Raw genomic sequence first — 19,165 nt, 5'->3', positions numbered from 1 at the left:
CTTCTCCCTTGTTAAACATCATATACGACTGGGTCGCTTTATGTGTTTTATCAAAGACGTATAAGAACCCATAGACAGTAAAAGAAAGATAAGAACTTTGTTTTTATGCGCAGTTTGGGCCTTACATCGTTTTCACCGTAATGCGCTCTACTTGCGCAGTTACCGCGTGGGATCTTGGGGAACGAGAAGTCGTGAATGAGAGAGAGCAGCTAGATTTCGAGTCTGTTGTATTTTTGTTGTGACAGGCTGATTTCAGTGTTTCACTTTTAGATTATACGAGAAATGCCACCCAAAGGAAAAGGTGGTAAGGGTGGGAAAGGTAAGCATTAGGAAAACCTAAGAAGAGTAATAGTTTGGTAGATAATGCTGCTGTAATGTTTGCTAGCTGCAACAGCCTATAGCTTACCTTATGGAGGAGTAACGTTAGCAATAACAGTATAACTAATGCATCTTTGATTTAAATATTCGTATACTATTTGTGTCATGCAGACAGCTGTCGTTGGAATTAGTAACCTTTTCACTGCGTGATCGTAGATTAGTTTACTTTTCCAGTCCTGTCACTAACATGCGGAGTAACGTTCATGCAAAGTTGCTTCGTTTAGCTGAGCCTCTGTTACAAGTGATATGACAAGATGTTAATATTAAATTGTAACTAAGGCTCAGTTGTAACACAACTTATTTTTCAAACACTTTTTCAGGGGGCGGTGGCGGTGCCTCTAGTAGTGGAGACTCGGAAAAGAAAGAGAAAGCACAGAAAGGAGGCACTGCTGTCAAGGTAACATAAGGGGAGATTCTGTTATCATTTTTCACATGATGATTTGTATAAGGATGGATGGCTACAATATCAGGAAGTCCAGGAGGATGATTGCATATACCAGGGCCCTCTTTGCAACATGTGATGTGTTATTGCAAATGGAAAAACCTTCTTGCCAGTAGTATGGGTAATGACACCAACAATTGTAATAACATATCAAGAGCAGTCAGGTGATTACCAGTAGTTTTTAATTGAGGGTAAGTTATCTTCATCAACAATGGATGTCAAGAGGAGTCAACCTGTACACACATATAAAATTGTCTTGACACAATTGACCCTTTTAGCCTCCTAGATCTATATGAATTGGTTTGTTGTGTTTTGCAGTACCATGTGTAGGTTATGAGACTAGACACCCCAGTTTTGTCGGTGACTGAGATGATTGCTAAGGTTTTGAAGCAGGGTTTTGGCCCACAGCACCTGGGTTGTGCAGCTAGCATATAGGCGTGTGGCGTATGGCGTATGAAATCTGTCATGGCCAGATGCTTTTTGGAGATTTATGAAACTAAGCCAAATGTTGTTAGAGGATTTCCAATCGTTGTGATTATCAGATCATTTTAAATATTTTGAGAAAAAAATAGTGTCTTAGCTAAAGTTCCATGGAATGTGATTTCTACAAAAACAATGTGTCTCACCATCAGGGGAAAGATTAACATTTCTTTGATATGGGCTTACTTGGGTTGGTTGACTTTGCAGGTCCGTCATATTCTTTGTGAAAAACATGGAAAATGCATGGAAGCTATGGAAAAATTGAAATCCGGTGTACGCTTCAGTGAAGTTGCCACACAATACAGTGAAGACAAAGCCAGACAAGGGGTAAGTTACACATTTTTGCTTGAGCCCAACAAGGCCTGTAACTGTTATCATAAACTCCCACAAACTGCCGCATCCATTCTTTTCCAGCAGGTGGCACACCTGTGCAGGGTGTTTGCATAGGTTTGCATAGTGCTGGGCGGTATGACCAAAAATGTATATCACGGTATTTTTCAAAATTCTTACGGTTTCACGGTATATGACGGTATTTTTTTCCCATGCATAATTAGATGTTCACAGTTGAGAGAGGAATTGCTGCAGTACACTAAGGATATGGTCTATTTTACTGTCATGATGTAGAATAACTCCACACTAGTGGTAATGCAGTTTTGCATGGCCCCAGAAAAGGATGTTGTTTACAAAGAGCCACTCATGATTCTAATGAAGAATCTAATCAGAATGCAAAGACAATTGCAGTCAAAATATAGAACTTTTACTGTGAAAATTTCACAAACATCTTGTATAAAACCAATACAAGTAGTGCAACTTGCAATAATTATATGAAAATTATACAATTTAAAATAAAACCTCTCTGCTAATATGCTTACTCTGACAAATATGCCTATCAGAAACATGCCTTATTGTTATTGTGTGGTTTACATGACGTTAGTGGTAGGCTAACGTTAACTTGATGTGGATGTCTTGTTAGCCTGCCATGAGCTTCGGTTCGCTAAGCAAAACATTAACAAAAAAGTTCGTTTTTTGGTGCACTGATGACAGTCAGGATCATTTCTAACTAGCCAGCTAGTATTGCTCAGTGCATGTCTATAACATGCTTTACTTCCTACCTGGATAATTTCAGCGAATATTCTTAAGGTGAGATGAATGATATGAATATTAAACTTCACTGTGTTCGGTGGGTTGCTAACTAACGACATCACCTACTAGCCAGCTAGTTACAGCTGTTAAACAATCTCAATAGAATTTTCGTGACGGTAAATCCAGAGAGGGTTAAAGCGGAGCTAGTAATCAAGGATCTTTGGTAAATCCCTTTCAATGCAGTATCCCTTAACGTTTTTCATTAACTAAAGAAACAATTTAAGGTATTCTGTGCAACACCTTTAAATAAACCCCTTACCTAAGGAGAAATTAAGCCTTAAGGGTCATACTTCAGGGGAAAAACTTATGGTGTTTTGTTTACCCTCACTATGCCTTGCAGTGGCACCATGCGTGCATGTGAAAAGTCCCGTCTGAAACACTGTGTCGCGGCGCAGCGTTCCAAACGTTGTGCAATCAAATACACCGGTATGGCGGTATATTAAAAATTCATATCATAACGAAAATATACACCGGTATACGGTGTGAACCGGTATACCGCCCAGCACTAGGTTTGCATACTGAGGTTATATTCACATTGCAAGCCTTAAAGGTGCTTTAAGCCAGTGTTTCCCAAAGTCTGGGTCGCGACCCACAGGTAGGTTGCAGGAGATTTTATTTGGGTCGCCAGCACAATTTATGTTGTGTTATAGGCCTAACTGATACCATTTGTCATTTGATACCAGGAAAGCTAACAGTTTTCTATTAGGATGTAGATTGTTAACTACCACAGTCACGGTTTTGTCATAAAAGCTCATGAAACTGGCGCATGAAACTGGGGGACGAACGCATCGCAGAGGGGGTGCCAGCATGGATATCTACCTCTCAAAATGAAACCGTTCTGTGGGGCGCCTGCCATGTACCTCACAGTTGCAAACTGCAAGGGACATGAATCCGCCTATTTGTACGAACATTAACAGATACCAGCTCCTCAACTTTACCGATTAAAATCTAGTGACCGTGCTGTCAACTAAAGCAGACATCCATAGACCGGCCATAAGGCCATTCAATTTGCATGAATATTTTTGATTGCAGATGCAAGTTAATAGCAACCTCCTCACATTTCTGATTTAAAATGCACAACAGTGCATTATATTAGGCTACAATTTAAATGAACATTTTAAACACTATTCCTCGCTAACTCCAAAGTAAAGGCGCATTCTTCCGGCTATTGCGCAAATGCCTCTTGTTCTGACATAACGACTATACAATATAATATAATACAACAATACAATATAACAACTTGAGTTATTTGCTGTTTACATCGGAATTGACGTCCACAGTGTTATGGACCCATTTGTCTGCAACGCAACGTAACCTACAACATTTTTTTTATAAATACAGGAACAACTTACTACGCTGACGAATGACGACTGCGCAACATGCGAGAATTTCCCCAACTCTCAGATGCGCATTAAAACGTATCTTTTCAGTAGTCATTTCCAACTCTTCACGCTGATGGTGCTCAAAATGCAACACAACCGTGTTCAAAGCAGGATCTATCTATCTAGATCCTATAGCAATGTATGGTTGGAGGAGGCATAGAAAAGTTGGAGAACCTGTGGCATATAACAATGTTGGTGGTTGCAGGGTAGATTTGAAGTGAAATGGGTCGCGATGGTCTGTAATTTTTAAAAAGTGGGTCCCCAGAAAAAAAGTTTGGGAAACACTGCTTTAAGCGATGTCCTACGTTTTTTAGGCTAAAACATTTTTTGTCACTTACAGTAAACATCACCTCACCATCCGCTAGCTGCCTGTGTCCTGAATAAACTGTAAAAAAAAACGTGATCTCTGTGGACAACCCAAGCTCCAAAAACAGCCACAAAACAACTTGGGCAAACCTTGCCCATAAAAACATAACAAACTGCTCCAGCAAATCACCGACGAGATGCGCGTTTAGGAGAGTTTCAATTGCACGGGAGGGAGAGGGAGGAACTAACGTTACAGCATCGCAACAGAAGTGACGTTACCCAGCATCGCTTAGAGCGCCTTTAATGTTAAATTTTTTGTTCACACTAATGTTTTAGTAATGTGGTCAATATCATACTCTACTGTGGGCTGGTGACAGTTCTGAACTGACCTGCCTGCCTGCACAAAAAAATCAATATCAGTTGAGCACACTACCCTTACAGAAGTAAACACTGAAGCTTAGCTTATTTGAACTTGGCTTTAAGGTCCATACATTTTCTTTGACAGTGCCGCAACGTTTTTCTGGCAACATTTGACTCTTTGTTTTTATGCTTTCAAACAAACAGGCAGGGCCTAATGATCCATCAACTTTTGCTTGCAAGTCACATGAATTTTGATATGACACTGAGGTTGCAATGCAAAACATCAGACCTGTATCTGATTTAGGACTACAAACTGATTTGGCCTGGTAATGTGAACATAGACTTTGACATGCATGTAAAAGAACAGCATCTCTTTTTCTGGGGTCATTAATGTACCAGTTGTGCATTTTGAAATTGCTATTCCACTCATTGGTGTGCCGCTGTAATTTGGAGAACATTTCATACGGATAAACCCGGGAAACATGATTAAAACACATAATATTGTTTTAACTGTCAGAACAAGACTTAACAATACTAAATGAATGGGGTTATATATTCCAATGTGTACAGGCGTTGCTGATTAAAATAGTACTTTCTTATCAGTACTCAGCCTTGGGCAAATGTATCATGCAAAACAGTAAACAATTTGACTTTGTATATGACAGGGCGACCTGGGCTGGATGACAAGAGGATCGATGGTGGGCCCATTCCAGGATGCTGCATTTGCCTTACCAGTCAGCACCATGGACAAACCTGTATACACAGATCCACCTGTTAAGACGAAATTTGGCTATCACATCATCATGGTTGAGGGAAAGAAATAACTGAACCTGTGGTTTGTCATCATGCGTTAGAGATCTAACAGTGCCCCACTGTTAAATATTTCATTTTTGAGTTTATTGTGTTGTTTATTAATGAGACTTGCGGCAAGATTTTGTTTAGAGGAGGTGTAAGAAAGAGTAAAAAATAAAATGCTATCATGTATTATTGCAGGTAAAGTATGTGTACTTTTTAAGGAGACTTTAGATCATATGATGTACATGACATACTTCTTTCTATCAAACAGTCAATGTTTCATACATGCATAAGCTACATATACATCAACAGTTATTCATTTTATTTTAGGAACTCTAGTGTTTGAGAGTACTCTAGATCCCTCTTTGATACTTCGATACCATAAAGAAATGTTTTAGATGTTTGAAGGAAGAGCGCTGATGTTTTTTAAACACAAATCTAAGATTTGTGTTGTTTTAATTTAAAAGGTGCAGCCATGTGCATAGACACTGGCTACCCTGATTATTATGGCAAAGGAAAAGTATGACATTGCATCTTGCTTTATATTTTGAAAGATCAAAATGACATTGACAAATGGCAGCAGTGAGGAATGGTGGAAGGCGAGGCCAAATCTGGAACACCATAAAAAGATAACTGCAGGTCTTCTGGGCAGAATGGAAAGCAGTAACCATATGATTGAATGTTTAGCTAATACATGAGTGAGGGAGTTGAGTTTGCAGTAATGCTGGAAAGAACAGGGTCTACACAGAACATTTTTGAGAAGGGAGAACTACCTACCACCATGTGACAAAAGTCAACATCAGATGTTTGTAAAGCAAGAGTATAGAAACAGTGTAATTAAATGTAGTTAGAAGCCAAAGAATGGACCATCACTAGCAGCCAGTGGCAGAAGAACCCTTGCACAAAATAGAGGGAAGAATGGATTATCCAGGAAAATTGTGCTGGAAAAGACTTGCTTTGTACAACAGGACAGTGATCCAAAGCACACCTCAAAATCCACCATCAACTACTTCCAGAAAAGCGATCTAAAGCTTTTGGAATGGTCTTTGCCTGCCTTCCCCTGGCTAAAACAGTGCTGTAAACCTGCTGAAATATCCTTATATTCATGGAGCATGACCAAAATATATCTGAAACCCTGAAGAGATCCGCAAGTAGGAGTGAGTGAAAATAGAGTTACTTTTTGCTGACAGGCAGTACTTGCAAACTGTTATGGTGGAGGGGGGTTGACTGAAGCACTGACATGGCATCGACACAATTTGTTGCTCCTTCCACAGTAACATGTTTTTTCCTAAGTGAAATAAAAAGTGACAGTCCATATTTTTTGCATGCATTTCTGTAGAATAGGCGAAAAAGCAGCAGCAGTAATGCTACCCACGAGGAGTCAGGATTACAATATCATAATTTGTAGATGGTATAAAAACTAGGAAAACAACAAATTAATTGGAAGCAAACGTCTCGGCCACTGTTTTGTCCATGCTAAATAATGTGGTTAGGCTACATCATGAGCTTAAAAAAAACCTTCCTAATAATCTCGTTCTGAAGAAGATATTCTCTCGCAGTAGGCTATACAGTAATTAAAACGATAAGGACTGACACTGCAATAATATAAATACGTCTGTCCACTGACACTGAGTGACATGCTCATTGCATAAAGGTTCAACCAGAGAATGTCAGAGAGTCCGTAAACGGCCTCTGGTTCAACAAGGAAACCATGTGAAAGTAGGGTCTTGTTGTGAACGCTTATTGGCTCAGAAATATGGAGTCAGATGACGCAATTTTTCGTGTTTCCTCTGAGTGGCGAGAGTCGGGGAGGTTACTGTCGGTCAGTTTTGTTGGCTGAGACACAACAGCGACTTGAGTGCGGCGGGGCTGAAGGTAAGACTGTAACTAACCCAACCAGATAAGCGGATATATTGTCGGCTTGGTACTACAATCTCATCAACAGCCTTATCTGTATTCAGGTGAATGTAACATTTTTTTGTCTTCTTTGGTCATTACCCTTTTTTAACTGCTAGCTTGCCAGCTAACATCAGCCGGCGGCAGGAGAGGCAAACGTTGCTTTCAGTTAGCTCACTGGCTAGCATATATAAATTGCCTTGCATTTCGTCCGTTGTAAACAATTCGTGGTCTTTACCTTAGTTACTGTACGAGTTTAGCAAACATATACTAGTCCGATTTCTGGCTGGGTTTTTTTCCGTTTGTGTCAGTAAGGCGTGAAGCTGTAGCCTATGATGCTCATCTCATCTCAGCCAAACAACGTGATCCCACGAGTAAACGTTCCACGCTGTTTTGAATGATGGTAGGCATGCCATTTGTTTCTGTGTACCACATATGTAGTCAATGTCATCCTGATAACTTATAATATTTTGACAACATCAAATTTAATGATGTAATTTTAGTGCCAAACAAAACGTGATCATTTTTTTTTTTATTCAAAGAGGGACACAACAGACGTACTATGTACGTCATTTAATGGCACCTGCATCTGACTCCCAGTCTGGATGGTGTGATGTCAGAACATTCTAAAATACATAGGGCTAGACATCAGGTCATAATCCCTAACAAAGGATGACCATATATATCAACAAAACTGTCAGATCTGGATGTCAAACAAATGAGTAGCCATGGGCAAACCCATCTAATCAAATACTAATTGAGTATTTAAACCCTTCCTCAGAGTTGAAGTGATTCTTGGATTTGTCAGAGGATGCAATTGAGTCATTTTAATTGGATTGCTCTCTTAAGTCATTAAATCCATGGTGTAGTCAATGTTTGGATTAGAAGAGCTGTGTCCTCACCTGTGCATGGGGTGAGCTTGAAGGCGGCCAGCCATTGGCTGACTCACTAACCCCTGCATTGTTGACTCCACAGACCAATAGCCACGAGGAAGATGTTTTGGACCTGTGCATTACTGCAGAGGTTATCATGACCGTGGGGTGGGGTGGGGGAATAAAAACTCAATAGTCAGTGTGTGGGATGGACTCAGCTCATTCATCCAGCACGGAGCTGTCATCCACGTCTGCTGCTAATGTGTTCTGAAAGCAAGAGACTGAGTTGCTTGAAAGTTTGGTAGTGTGTCATTAATTTGATATCGCTTAATCATTGTTAAAGTGCTGTAGTGCAAAAGCATCTGTAACAAAGTAAAATCAACTGCATTAAGGTAGGCTATGTGCTTGCACTTTCTTAGATAGTTACTCAGTTGGAGTTGGATGATTTATTGTAGTCTTTACTGTAGTCTGAATATATCGTATAGGCTGTGACGACTGGTTCAGTCTTGCTGTTGCAGTCTTGCTGTTGCACTCTATGCGCTGGTAATTTGTATATGGTTTGGGCAGAGCCTGCTCGTTAAAATGGAGATTATTCATTCTGATGTAAATCCATCACAGATCAAAAAAATGTGCTAAAGCCACCTTTTCTCACCTAATGTAACCGCATAAATATAAAATGTTATATTTGTATATATATATATATGTTGTATATCACTGTATGAATAATATATAAATATAAACTGTTACTAAACTGTATACATGTATAACTGAGTAAATATAGATATTTTAACAAGTAACAAAGAGTTTATTTTTTGAGCCGACCAAGCCGATTCACCTCTAGCCCAGACTCTTATCAGTGGTTCTACCTAACAGTATCTTTTGCCATTGTGTTTTACTCAGTATCACCTATCTGTCTTCAAACTGGCAAGACTTGACGTAATCAGACAGCAGATTCAACAGAACTGTTTGGTAGGGCTTGGCTTTATTAGTTCAGATAAATGTCTTTGTGTAAGGTTCAGCTCAATGATATTATTTGAAGTGTGCCAGCAGGGTTGAAGGGTGGTGTGTCTTAAAGGATAATTCCGGTGTGATTTTGACCTAAAGTGTTTTGAAACATGATACCGAGTGTGAACGTACCAGTGCTTTTTCAAAGTTCTCAATGTCTCGTTTTAAATGTCAGGGCCCTCGGAAGTCTACCAATGAAGTGTGGAGATACATTGAGCCTCGTAAATGGTGTAAAACAGTGATTTATTTGCATGGCTATGGCGATGCCGAGGCACCACCATTGACCGCCTTGTTTGTAGCATTGGCTAACTAGCGCCAGATTTCGGAGTGCAGGGGACAAGCCGAGATGGGCTATGAGACATACGTTCACACTCGGTATCATGTTTCAAAACACTTTAGGTCAAAATCACACCGGAATTCTCCTTTAAATAAAGAAATGGTGAATCAACTGGTGAATAATCAGGGTCATCTCCATGTATTCCAAAAAAATGTTTCAAGAATTCATGGCAATGTTTATTTTTTCCAAATGACGTAAATAGGAGTTTAAGCCAGACACAACAGTTTTAGGTGAGCAGGGAGTGATTGTGATTGTATCTTTATAGGCTAGGCTATTTTTTGTATGTTGTTAAGCTATTATTAGGACTGTCTTTTAAAATCAGGAGTGAAAAAACTTCCTAGTATCAACTCAGCCACAGTAAACTGATGGTTACAGACAAAGCTTGTGGGACATATGAGAGAGGAGTGGGGGCACTTGAAATGGTTAAAGCTGTTAGGTTGGCTTTACTGCAGCACCTGCAGTCTGACAGAGCTTTTAAACAGACATAGATTGCAGTCATGTTAGAGGAGGAGAGGAAAGGAGAGTCTTTGTCTGATGTCCAGTGCTTTTTAGTGTGCGTCATAAACAAATGGCTGTGACTTCCTTCTGAACTGCCTCAGCCATGTGACCTGGGCAGTCGTGACTTTGGTTAAGGGAGACATAGGCTGGCTCACCACCATGTTTGAGTGGGCTCTGAGTGCAGGCTGGAAGTGATCTCCTCACAGTGGAATGTTTTTTTGGAAGAAATTGGTGCACTGCAAAGGACGTGGTCCTCTCTCACGCTTTCTCTCCACTGTTCTAATGTTTTCCACCAGGCAGCCGAAGACATCTGACGTTCACCTCAGCCCCGAAAGTGCTCTCTCTCTCTCTCTCTCTTGAGTTCAGGGCATCCACGTCCACTTGCTGTCGTTCCTGCCCCTCCCAGGAGAGAGCCCAAGCTCTCCTTGGCACCTCGGTGGCCACACTCCTCTTCGTCCTCGTCTCTCTCCACAACACTGCCCACCAGACGCACTCCAGGATGGGCATGAAGATGGACCTCCAGACGGTGCTGCTCCTGCCCGTGCACTTGCTGGTGGGGCTCTACTCCCTGCTCACCTTCCTGCCCTGGTACTTCATGACCGGGGCCAAGGAGCGGCAGGCTCTGGCTAAGCGCAACAAGGCCAAGTCCACCTCGGGACAGCCGGAGGGGCCTTACCGCTCAATTGACCGCTTCAACGGCCTCGCCCAGATGGACTTTCCCGGGAAAGACACGCTGGACAAGCTGTTCAACTATGCAGTGGAGCGCTTCGGCCCAAATCATTGCCTGGGCACTCGGGAAGTGCTCAGTGAGGAGAATGAGACCCAGCCGAATGGCAAGGTTTTTAAAAAGGTAGAACACTAACACACTCACTACTCAAGCAAATAAAGCTCACATATCACATATCATAGTGGTATATAAACTTACATAACACATATCATATGTTAGTGGCATAATCTCACATAGCATATAGCATAGTGGTATATAAACTCCCATAGCACATATCTTTGTGGATATACGCCCACAACTGAACCATATAAACTCACATTGCACATATCATTAAAGCATATATAAGCACAGGCGATCAAAAAGCCTCATTCAGACTCTATCCAATCAGTCCTGCTGGCTCTGCTCATGTGACTGCATTTATGGAGGCTATGTGTCTACGTGTTCTGACCCATCAGCCATGTATGAATCACACAGTGTGTTCCAGTGCCATTCAGTCATTACAGACCCACTGTGTTCTCTTTCAGCTCATTCTGGGAAATTACAAATGGATCACCTACCAGGAAATGGACGACATCGTGAGTCACTTTGGCAGTGGCCTGGCAGCCCTGGGCCAGCAGCCCAAGAGCACCATCGCCATCTTCTGTGAGACTCGGGCGGAATGGATGATCACGGCCCAGTCATGCTTCAGGCGCAATTTCCCCCGTAAGCTCCGCCGATATCTTGCTGCCACCACTTCCTTTCCATCTCCATCTCCTTCGCCCTGGCCGCTTCCTGTGTGCAAGAGCGAATGCTAGACAAAAGGCAACTTGTGTTGCGCCATGAGCTACCCTCAAAGGCCTGCTATGTATTCCTATTGTGTAGTATGAAAGACATTTCTTCCACTCTTTTCATAGCTCTGTAAACTTGGCTAATGAATTTGTGCTGATGTCTGCATGATGTCTTTTAGTGGTGACGTTCTATGCCACGCTGGGAGAGGAAGCGGTGGCCTTTGGCCTGAATGAGTGTGGGGTGACTCACCTGGTGACTAGCGTAGATCTGTTGGAGACTAAACTAAAGGTGAGTGATATTTACACTTGCGCTACCCTTAGACAAGCCCATATTTACATTCATATTAACTTATTGGCTCAGAACTGGTATGTGGTAAGTGTGATTTTTGTGCCTTTGGCACCAGTAGTGCATGAAGACTATCTTGACCTGCTATTTAAGATGGCCTCCAGAATTGAGCTGAAGGGTTGACGACGGAAGTGTGTTTCTTGTCTCCTTGTTCCTTAGAACGTGCTTCCTCAGATCCATAACCTCAAGCACGTCATCTATGTGGATAACAAGAAGATCAACACCACAGGCTATCCTGAGGGCCTGCAGTTGCACAGCATGGAGGCTGTGCAAAAGCTGGGAGCCAAGCCTGAAAACTGTAAATGTAACATGCATGACATTAAAGGATAAGTTCGGTGTGATATTGACCTAAAGTGTGTGGAAACATGATACCGAGTGGGAACTTTTGTCTCAATGTAGTCAATTTAGCTCATCTCGGTTTGTCCCCTGCTCTCCGAAATCTGTCGCTAGTTAGCCGATGCTACCAACAGGTTTTCAATGGGGGTGCCTCGGGCTTTGGGCTAGCCATGCAAATAAATCACTGTTTTACACCATTTACGAGGCTCAAAGTAGCTCCACACTTCATTGGTAGACTTCAGAGGTTCCTGACATTTAAAACGAGACATTAAGAACTTTGAAAAAGCACTGGTAGTTTATTTACAAGATGATTTATACAGACAGTACCTTCAGGAAGTTTACCATTCGCCGCCATCTTCAGAAAAATGTGCAGTGGTTTTCCAAAGCCGTAGATACTTACATTATGGTAACAATATTAGGTGTATTGGGTGGACTATGTGAAATATTGTGTAGTGTTTTTTTTTTTTTACTTAATTATTTATTGGCCATCCATCTCAATGCCACCTCTTTTGCAGTGAGCCAGGAGATCGTAAAACCCACCCCCTCGGACCTGGCTGTCATTATGTACACCAGCGGCTCCACGGGCCGACCCAAGGGAGTCATGATCGTCCACAGCAACCTCATCGCAGGCATGACTGGGCAGTGTGAGAGGATCCCCGGCCTAGGGTGAGTCATTTATATTCGGTCATTTAGCTAAGGTGACACCAAAGCGACTTCGGTTCGGTGTGATATTGACCTAAAGTGTGTTGAAACATGATACCGAGTGTGAACTTTTGTCTCATAGCTCATCTCGGCTTATCCCCTGCGCTCCAAAATCTGGCGCTAGTTAGCCAATGCTACCAACAGGTTTTCAAAGGGGTTGCCTCGGGCATCGGCCTAGCCATGCAAACAAATCATTGTTTTACACCATTTACGAGGCTCAAAGTAGCTCCACACTTCATTGGTAGACTTCCGAGGGCCCTGACATTTAAAACGAGACATTGAGAACTGAAAAAGCCCTGGTAGTTTATTTACAAGACGATTTATAGAGACAGTACCTTCAGGAAGTTTACCATTCGCCGCCATCTTGAATTTAGTCACAATCAAGTCAAGCAACGAGTACGAATGAACAGGTATGATAAGGGATCGGATTCCAAAAATAATTCCGTGGAAATGCATGGATTCCAGTTGCTTCCAGTAGCAAGGCTTCACGACACCAATCTTGCTCCAGCGGCGAGATCACAACACATGATTGGCACGATGTCTTCACAACACACCACATTATTGGCTCAATGTATTCACAACACAGCACATGATTGGCTCAATGTATTCACATGTCAACGTTTTGCTGCGGAAGGGGTAGACGTAGGCGTAGACAACTGCCATATTGGCGTTACAAACTAACCCCATGCATTTTTATGGAAGATTTTTTGAGTGGCGTGTCTCCTCATTAGAAAGTCTCTGCTTTAGGTCAATATCACACCGAACTTCTCCTTTAACAAGAAAGGTGACAATCAAGGGTACAGTGTAGTCAACTGCAGTGTCATCAGTAGTCAACTGGCTCCTGTTCCAGCGAAATTCTCTCGCAAACACATTACATAATGCTAGCCACCATCGAGTTGCCCCGCTGTAATGTGATGGTGTGCTTCCTATTAGCCCCAAGGACACGTACATTGCCTACCTCCCCCTGGCTCACGTGCTGGAGATGACCGCAGAGATTTCGTGTGTGACTTACGGATGCAGGATTGGCTACTCCTCCCCCCAGACCCTGTCGGACCAGGTACCAGGCCTTTAGAATTAATAATCATTCTCAGAGTGAGTTGGCCCAGTTCCATTTGCTGAAGGTTCTACCTTTTCTCCTTCCTGTAGTCATCAAAGATCAAGAGAGGTAGTAAAGGAGACTGCTCAGTGCTGAAGCCCTCCCTCATGGCGTCTGTTCCGGTATGTTCTATTTGAAAGTTAATTATGCGATGCCTGATAGACACATTTTTAGTTGTTGCTCCTCATTACTGCATGGTGCCCATTGTTTTTCTCTCTCTCTCTCTTCTCTTTTACCAGGAAATCATGGACCGCATCAATAAAAATGTGATGAGCAAAGTCCAAGAGATGAACTGCGTGCAGAGAACTCTCTTCAAGCTGGCCTACAACTACAAACTGGATCAAATCAAGAAGGGATACGATGCTCCTCTATGTAATGTGTAAGGACCATTCTTACACTCCAGTCCACTAACAATGACCGTAATGTGACCCTAGCGCTGATTGACAGTAGTAGAGCAAGCTCACAGAATAAAACTGTGTTTTATACATAGGGAGGCCGCATTCGTTCTCATCACATGTACTTAATAAACCTTACAGTATCTTTTTACGCCACATTGTTTAAAAGAGTCTGTTGAATGAGCTAATGTAATCAACTTGTATTACATTATGTCGGAATGTCCAGGCTGTTCAAGAAAGTGCGGTCCCTGCTGGGAGGGAACGTGCGTATGATGCTGTCAGGGGGCGCACCTCTGTCCTCGGCCACCCAGCGCTTCATGAACATCTGCTTCTGCTGTCCCGTGGGTCAGGGCTACGGCCTCACAGAAACCTGCGGAGCCGGAACCATCACAGAGGGTGAGGGAGCCGCACAGCTGCGCTCAGTGGCCAGCTGCATGTGCTGAACTATGTACAGTATTTTAGTCAGACGTCTTGGGTGCAAATGTTCCTCAGATTAAGATTTATATTTTGGAGTGAAGAGTACTTTTGTATTCTGTACATCTTGTACCTTTGTTCCAGCCTGTTGTTGTTTTGTGCGTTCGCTTCCATGGAAATGTAAACACATGACTAAAAATGCCTGTGACGAAATGCTGAGGTTGTAACATAATTTTGCAACACATTGTTTTTTCCTAATGGATTGTTCCAACATAATAATATAATGTATCTTTGATATCTTTGATTTATATTTGTTAAGCATTAACTAAAGAGAAGGGGCTTGTGATCTTTTAGATAAATTCTAAGGTGGGTTAGCCGATCTTTGTTTAACAAGTGGGCAGGCTGCAACTTGCTGCACATCTAATGAGAGGCTTCTTACACAATGTCTAAGGAATCAGAGCACTCCTGTCTAAGGGTGGTACCTATCTAGAGGGCTTTGTGGTGGTGCTGATGGCATGTGTTGATGTGTTTAGTGGCGGACTACAGCACCGGCCGCGTGGGAGCTCCTCTAATCTGCTGTGAGATCCAGTTGAGGGACTGGGTAGAAGGTAGGTCCAAGCACACGGTTCTCACTACACGAGCACTCAATGCCTCAGGCGTAACCTCAGCCTGCAATTATGGAAGACTGTCACGATCACGTTAAGCCGGAAAATGGCTTTATGTAATCTTAAATAGACATGTCAACTCAGGTCAACCCTTCTTCCAGGTGGTTACACAAGGAAAGACAAACCCCACCCACGCGGAGAGATCCTGATTGGGGGTCCAAACGTCACCTTGGGCTACTACAGGAAAGATGGAAGCATCAACGACGACTTCTTTGTGGATGAAAATGGCCAGCGGTGGTTTTGCACTGGAGATGTTGGAGAGATTCACTCTGATGGCTGCTTACAGATTGTGGGTATGTGGCCTTATATGGTTCTCCAGAGTGTGTAGGTGCTGGTCACAATAGCATGAAGTCCCTTGCAGATATGCACTTAGTGAATAAACCAGTTGTAGGTGGTACCAGCATTTTTTAGATAAAAGAACATTGTGCACTGCAGTTTTATTTATTTATCCTCTATTCTGTTCTAGACCGAAAGAAGGACCTTGTCAAACTGCAAGCTGGAGAGTATGTCTCACTGGGCAAAGTGGAGTCTTCCCTGAAGAACTGTTCTCTCATTGACAACATCTGTGCATATGCCAACAGGTATCATCCCAGTCTGCTTTGTCATCTCTTCATCACTGAGAGCGAAAGGCTGTGAATGCTTCCTTGCACTTCTGTACCCTAATTCTCCAGTTCTCATGTCCTTCCAGTGATCAGAACTTCGTGATCAGCTTTGTGGTGCCCAACCAGAAGAAACTGACCACCTTGGCCGATCAAAAGGGCATTAAAGGGACATGGGAGGACATCTGCCGTCACCCTTTGATGGAGATGGAAGTTTTAAGAGAAATTAAAGAAGTCGCCACCTCATGTAAGCATTGTTACCTTGTTTTGAACCTTCACAGAAAGATGGGATTACTCGCAGTTAGGTTGCATGTAACCTTGCCGTTTAGAACTCTTTAGATAATCTCACATTTTTATCATAACAAGTGTTTGCATTGTTTGGTCCTTTTAAGAATGTCATGTGTTTAATCTGTTTCTAGTCACTACGTAGCAGAGTTGCGGAGAGCACGGATCCTAAAATAGGGATAATCTCACATGCACACTCGCCACTTCCCGATTTCTATTCCTATTTGGTTTCCTATCCTGATTTCTGTGGTTTGTCAGTAGGGCTACCTTGATATATTACTTAAAAAATGCATTGCTTATTGATGTATTATTTCTTGTGGTCATTACTTATTGTGCCATTAGTAATCCATTAAGAGTAAGCATTAAGCTGAGCGATCTGATCTTTTGGCAGAGTAGTTGTTTAACAGCTGGAATCGATGGATTGCACTGTAGGAAAGATTTATTCTGCACTTGAAGTGTTTGACATTCTTTAATGCATAGCGCTACGGTACGATAGCCATTCAAATATAGAGCATTAAAAAGAGTGTGATTACATGTCTGTTTGTGCCTTACACTACCCACTAGAGGCACAGAATGGCGCTGTAACCTGGTGGAGTCTGTGCCGTTGCCTGATTAGTCGTTTTGGGATAGACATTGTGGTGTGCCTTGGCATGCAAGCATGCATGCAAGTCATTCCAGTTGACATGGCTGATGTTGGCCACGGGGGATATATCAGGATGAGCATCGATGATGATGATGATGATGATGATGATGATGGAATATTCTGGAACAAGTGGCTGTGCTTATTTAACTTTGTCTCATCCCACAGCGAAACTCCAGCGCTTTGAAATCCCGATGAAGGTCCGGTTAAGTCCAGAGCCCTGGACGCCTGAGACGGGCCTAGTCACCGACGCCTTCAAGCTAAAGAGGAAGGAGCTGAAGAACCACTATCTTATCGACATCGAGAGAATGTATGGGCGGAAATAGGACCAGCACTCGAGCCAAATCCCACTCTTCACCATTCCACTGTCACCTTCAGTGTATCAGTTCAAATCCGTTGAATATTTCCAGTCTTACTGTTCAATGCTTAAAGCTAGCATGAAAAGAAAAAAAAACACACAAAGATATACCGGTATGTTGAAGTTAAACTCCAGTAGCTTTTTGTTGTTTTGTCTGTTTATTCCTTTTCGTTTGTCCAAAGTTAGGAGCTTTTTTCAGCGTTCAAATATGGCTTAGTGGCTTAGCAGTGGAATTGTTATAGGAACTGTAAAATGTCAGTGGCCTGACACATTGCACCTAATGGGCTTGATGCAGCTTTGTCCAAACCTCTTCACCTCTTAAAATGAATTCAACCACACAACAGCAAGAAACTGCCATATGTCTTTCTAAGCATTTTTTTGTAACTACAGTCCAAATTATCCATATTATTAGTATTTATTTAAGAAATACTTATCAAGCATTTCTTTGCAGTATGATTTAACTGTTTTTGCTAGCTTCCCTTGGGGAGTTTCTTGAATAAGCAAGGGTGGTTGTCGTTTACTCCCTCCTAGTGGCAAATTGTGTAAAGCAGTGTCACTGTGCCTTCAGAAAGATCCAATGTTTCATGACAAATGTCTATGTTTTGATGCCAGTGCATTTATTTATTAGTAGTCATGAAGTAATGGATGGTTTTAAAATATATATGACAGGCCTGCTTAAACCATGTGGGGCATGGGTCTGGATCTCACAGGATCTCCTGTTTCAGTATATGCCCCTAATGTTAATAAATCTTACATTTGTCCTGTGTAAAAAAAACAAGGATTTTGCCCTATGGCCAACTATTTATTTGAACTTGAATATAGTCTTGAATTGCAAATGGTAATTGGCTGCGCCTCTCTGGGTAGCTAATCTATCATCTCATTTCAGCAATGAGATGACATATCAGACTTATTTATTTCTGACTGACTCAGGGTGTGTAGAATGGGTAGTGTAGGTCAGCGGGAGGTTTTCGAGTAGAATTAAAGGAAACTTTCCAAAATTAGGCCCTGACTATTTTAAATGTTACATACCAGTACATGTCAAAGGCCATACTGAAATGTAGGTTGTTTTACTTTGTTATTATGGATGTGAAATGCACAATGATTTTGGTGTTTTCTCTGTTTGTTCTTTTGAGGAATTGGCATTCAGGTGTAGATAAGAGCTTTACTCGGATGCACATTTTACCACGTCACCTGCTGTGTCAGCAGTAATACACTATATGGAACTGCTGTATGTCACTCCACACATTTCACATTGGCAATCAGAATGTATTCTGTGTGAGTTCAACATCCTGATTGCATTGATTTTTTTGTCCTCATCTGCTGGACCACAGCATTTCTTTACCATTATGTGATGCATAAATTGAGGGATCTGATTTTCTTAAATGGAATTTCATTACACTGCCTTGTTATGGTTGTTTTCTGTTTTAACAGAGCACTAAACACAAGTATTTAAGGAAGCTTTTATGAAAGACCAAATTAATACTGCACATGTCTTATATTTGCTCACCTCATTTCAATATTGGCATAGAGATGTATGAGTAGAGAATTGAAATTCCTTAAAATCTGTCTAACATGTTCTCAGCTATCGCTTGTTAATAGCACATTTAGCTGCTGGACATAAATTGGTACGTAAACCATACATGCAACATTTTAAATGGAAGAACACACATTTTTTTCATTCTCAGGTTTTTATGTCAGGATTGAATTAAAACTTTTGGCTGCTAAATTCCAAAACAATGCTTGGTATTTGGCAACTGACTTTATCAATTCATTTTTTTGACAGTCCTGTTGAAGGTGAATAATCCCAGTGAAGTACATTTGCTTGTTAGAATGTTTTATGATGCTGTTATTTATTCCATTGTGTGGGTCATGTTATGTAACATACATTGTTATAAATAAAATGTTTTGTAATACAATGACTTTGTTTTTGTGAAAGAAACA

At 41.7% G+C, this 19,165-nt stretch overlaps 2 protein-coding genes across 10 annotated transcripts; both read left to right on the top strand.

The window, feature by feature from the left end:
• Positions 1 to 24: 24 nt before the first annotated feature.
• pin4 (protein (peptidylprolyl cis/trans isomerase) NIMA-interacting, 4 (parvulin)) lies at positions 25 to 5,475 on the top strand. Its single transcript, XM_076292369.1, has 4 exons — positions 25 to 319; positions 699 to 775; positions 1,508 to 1,627; positions 5,157 to 5,475. Exons 1-4 carry the CDS (start codon positions 283 to 285, stop codon positions 5,313 to 5,315), a joined length of 393 nt encoding a protein of 130 aa, XP_076148484.1. The 5' UTR covers positions 25 to 282; the 3' UTR covers positions 5,316 to 5,475.
• A 1,629-nt stretch (positions 5,476 to 7,104) lies between these two features.
• acsl4a (acyl-CoA synthetase long chain family member 4a) lies at positions 7,105 to 19,140 on the top strand. 9 transcript variants are annotated; one of them, XM_076292359.1, is made up of 16 exons: positions 7,105 to 7,247; positions 8,955 to 9,023; positions 10,195 to 10,744; positions 11,146 to 11,323; positions 11,568 to 11,677; positions 11,894 to 12,038; positions 12,586 to 12,736; positions 13,706 to 13,829; positions 13,919 to 13,990; positions 14,108 to 14,247; positions 14,490 to 14,659; positions 15,211 to 15,285; positions 15,444 to 15,635; positions 15,809 to 15,923; positions 16,031 to 16,188; positions 17,035 to 19,140. In XM_076292359.1, the coding sequence occupies exons 3-16, from the start codon at positions 10,394 to 10,396 to the stop codon at positions 17,190 to 17,192; spliced, it is 2,139 nt and encodes a 712-aa protein (XP_076148474.1). In that variant the 5' UTR covers positions 7,105 to 7,247; positions 8,955 to 9,023; positions 10,195 to 10,393; the 3' UTR covers positions 17,193 to 19,140. The 9 variants fall into 9 exon arrangements, with proteins under 9 accessions (XP_076148474.1, XP_076148470.1, XP_076148477.1 ...); XM_076292355.1 differs by having other exon boundaries at positions 10,191 to 10,744; XM_076292364.1 differs by having other exon boundaries at positions 7,106 to 7,247; positions 10,191 to 10,744; positions 11,894 to 12,032.
• Positions 19,141 to 19,165: the final 25 nt, after the last annotated feature.

The sequence above is a fragment of the Alosa pseudoharengus genome, unplaced genomic scaffold (genome assembly GCF_046254945.1).
Source record: "Alosa pseudoharengus isolate Yale_2024_CS ecotype anadromous, Long Island Sound unplaced genomic scaffold, YU_APseudo_1.1 YU_APseudo_1.1_scf_19, whole genome shotgun sequence".
Taxonomy (NCBI): Eukaryota; Metazoa; Chordata; class Actinopteri; order Clupeiformes; family Clupeidae; genus Alosa; species Alosa pseudoharengus.
The sequence above is the reverse complement of the archived record's forward strand: the minus strand, read 5'-3'. Positions and strand labels throughout refer to the sequence as shown.

Excerpts from the sequence above, each read along its gene's own strand:
- pin4 (XM_076292369.1), top strand. The coding sequence starts at position 283 with ATGCCACCCAAAGGAAAAGGTGGTAAGGGTGGGAAAG. Across the intron at positions 320-698 it reads AGGTGGTAAGGGTGGGAAAG|GGGGCGGTGGCGGTGCCTCT; the intron begins GTAAGCATTAGG and ends ACACTTTTTCAG. Across the intron at positions 1,628-5,156 it reads AAGACAAAGCCAGACAAGGG|GGCGACCTGGGCTGGATGAC; the intron begins GTAAGTTACACA and ends TGTATATGACAG.
- acsl4a (XM_076292362.1), top strand. The coding sequence starts at position 10,394 with ATGGGCATGAAGATGGACCTCCAGACGGTGCTGCTCCTGCCCGTGCAC. Across the intron at positions 11,678-11,893 it reads TGTTGGAGACTAAACTAAAG|AACGTGCTTCCTCAGATCCA; the intron begins GTGAGTGATATT and ends CTTGTTCCTTAG. Across the intron at positions 12,737-13,705 it reads GAGAGGATCCCCGGCCTAGG|CCCCAAGGACACGTACATTG; the intron begins GTGAGTCATTTA and ends GCTTCCTATTAG.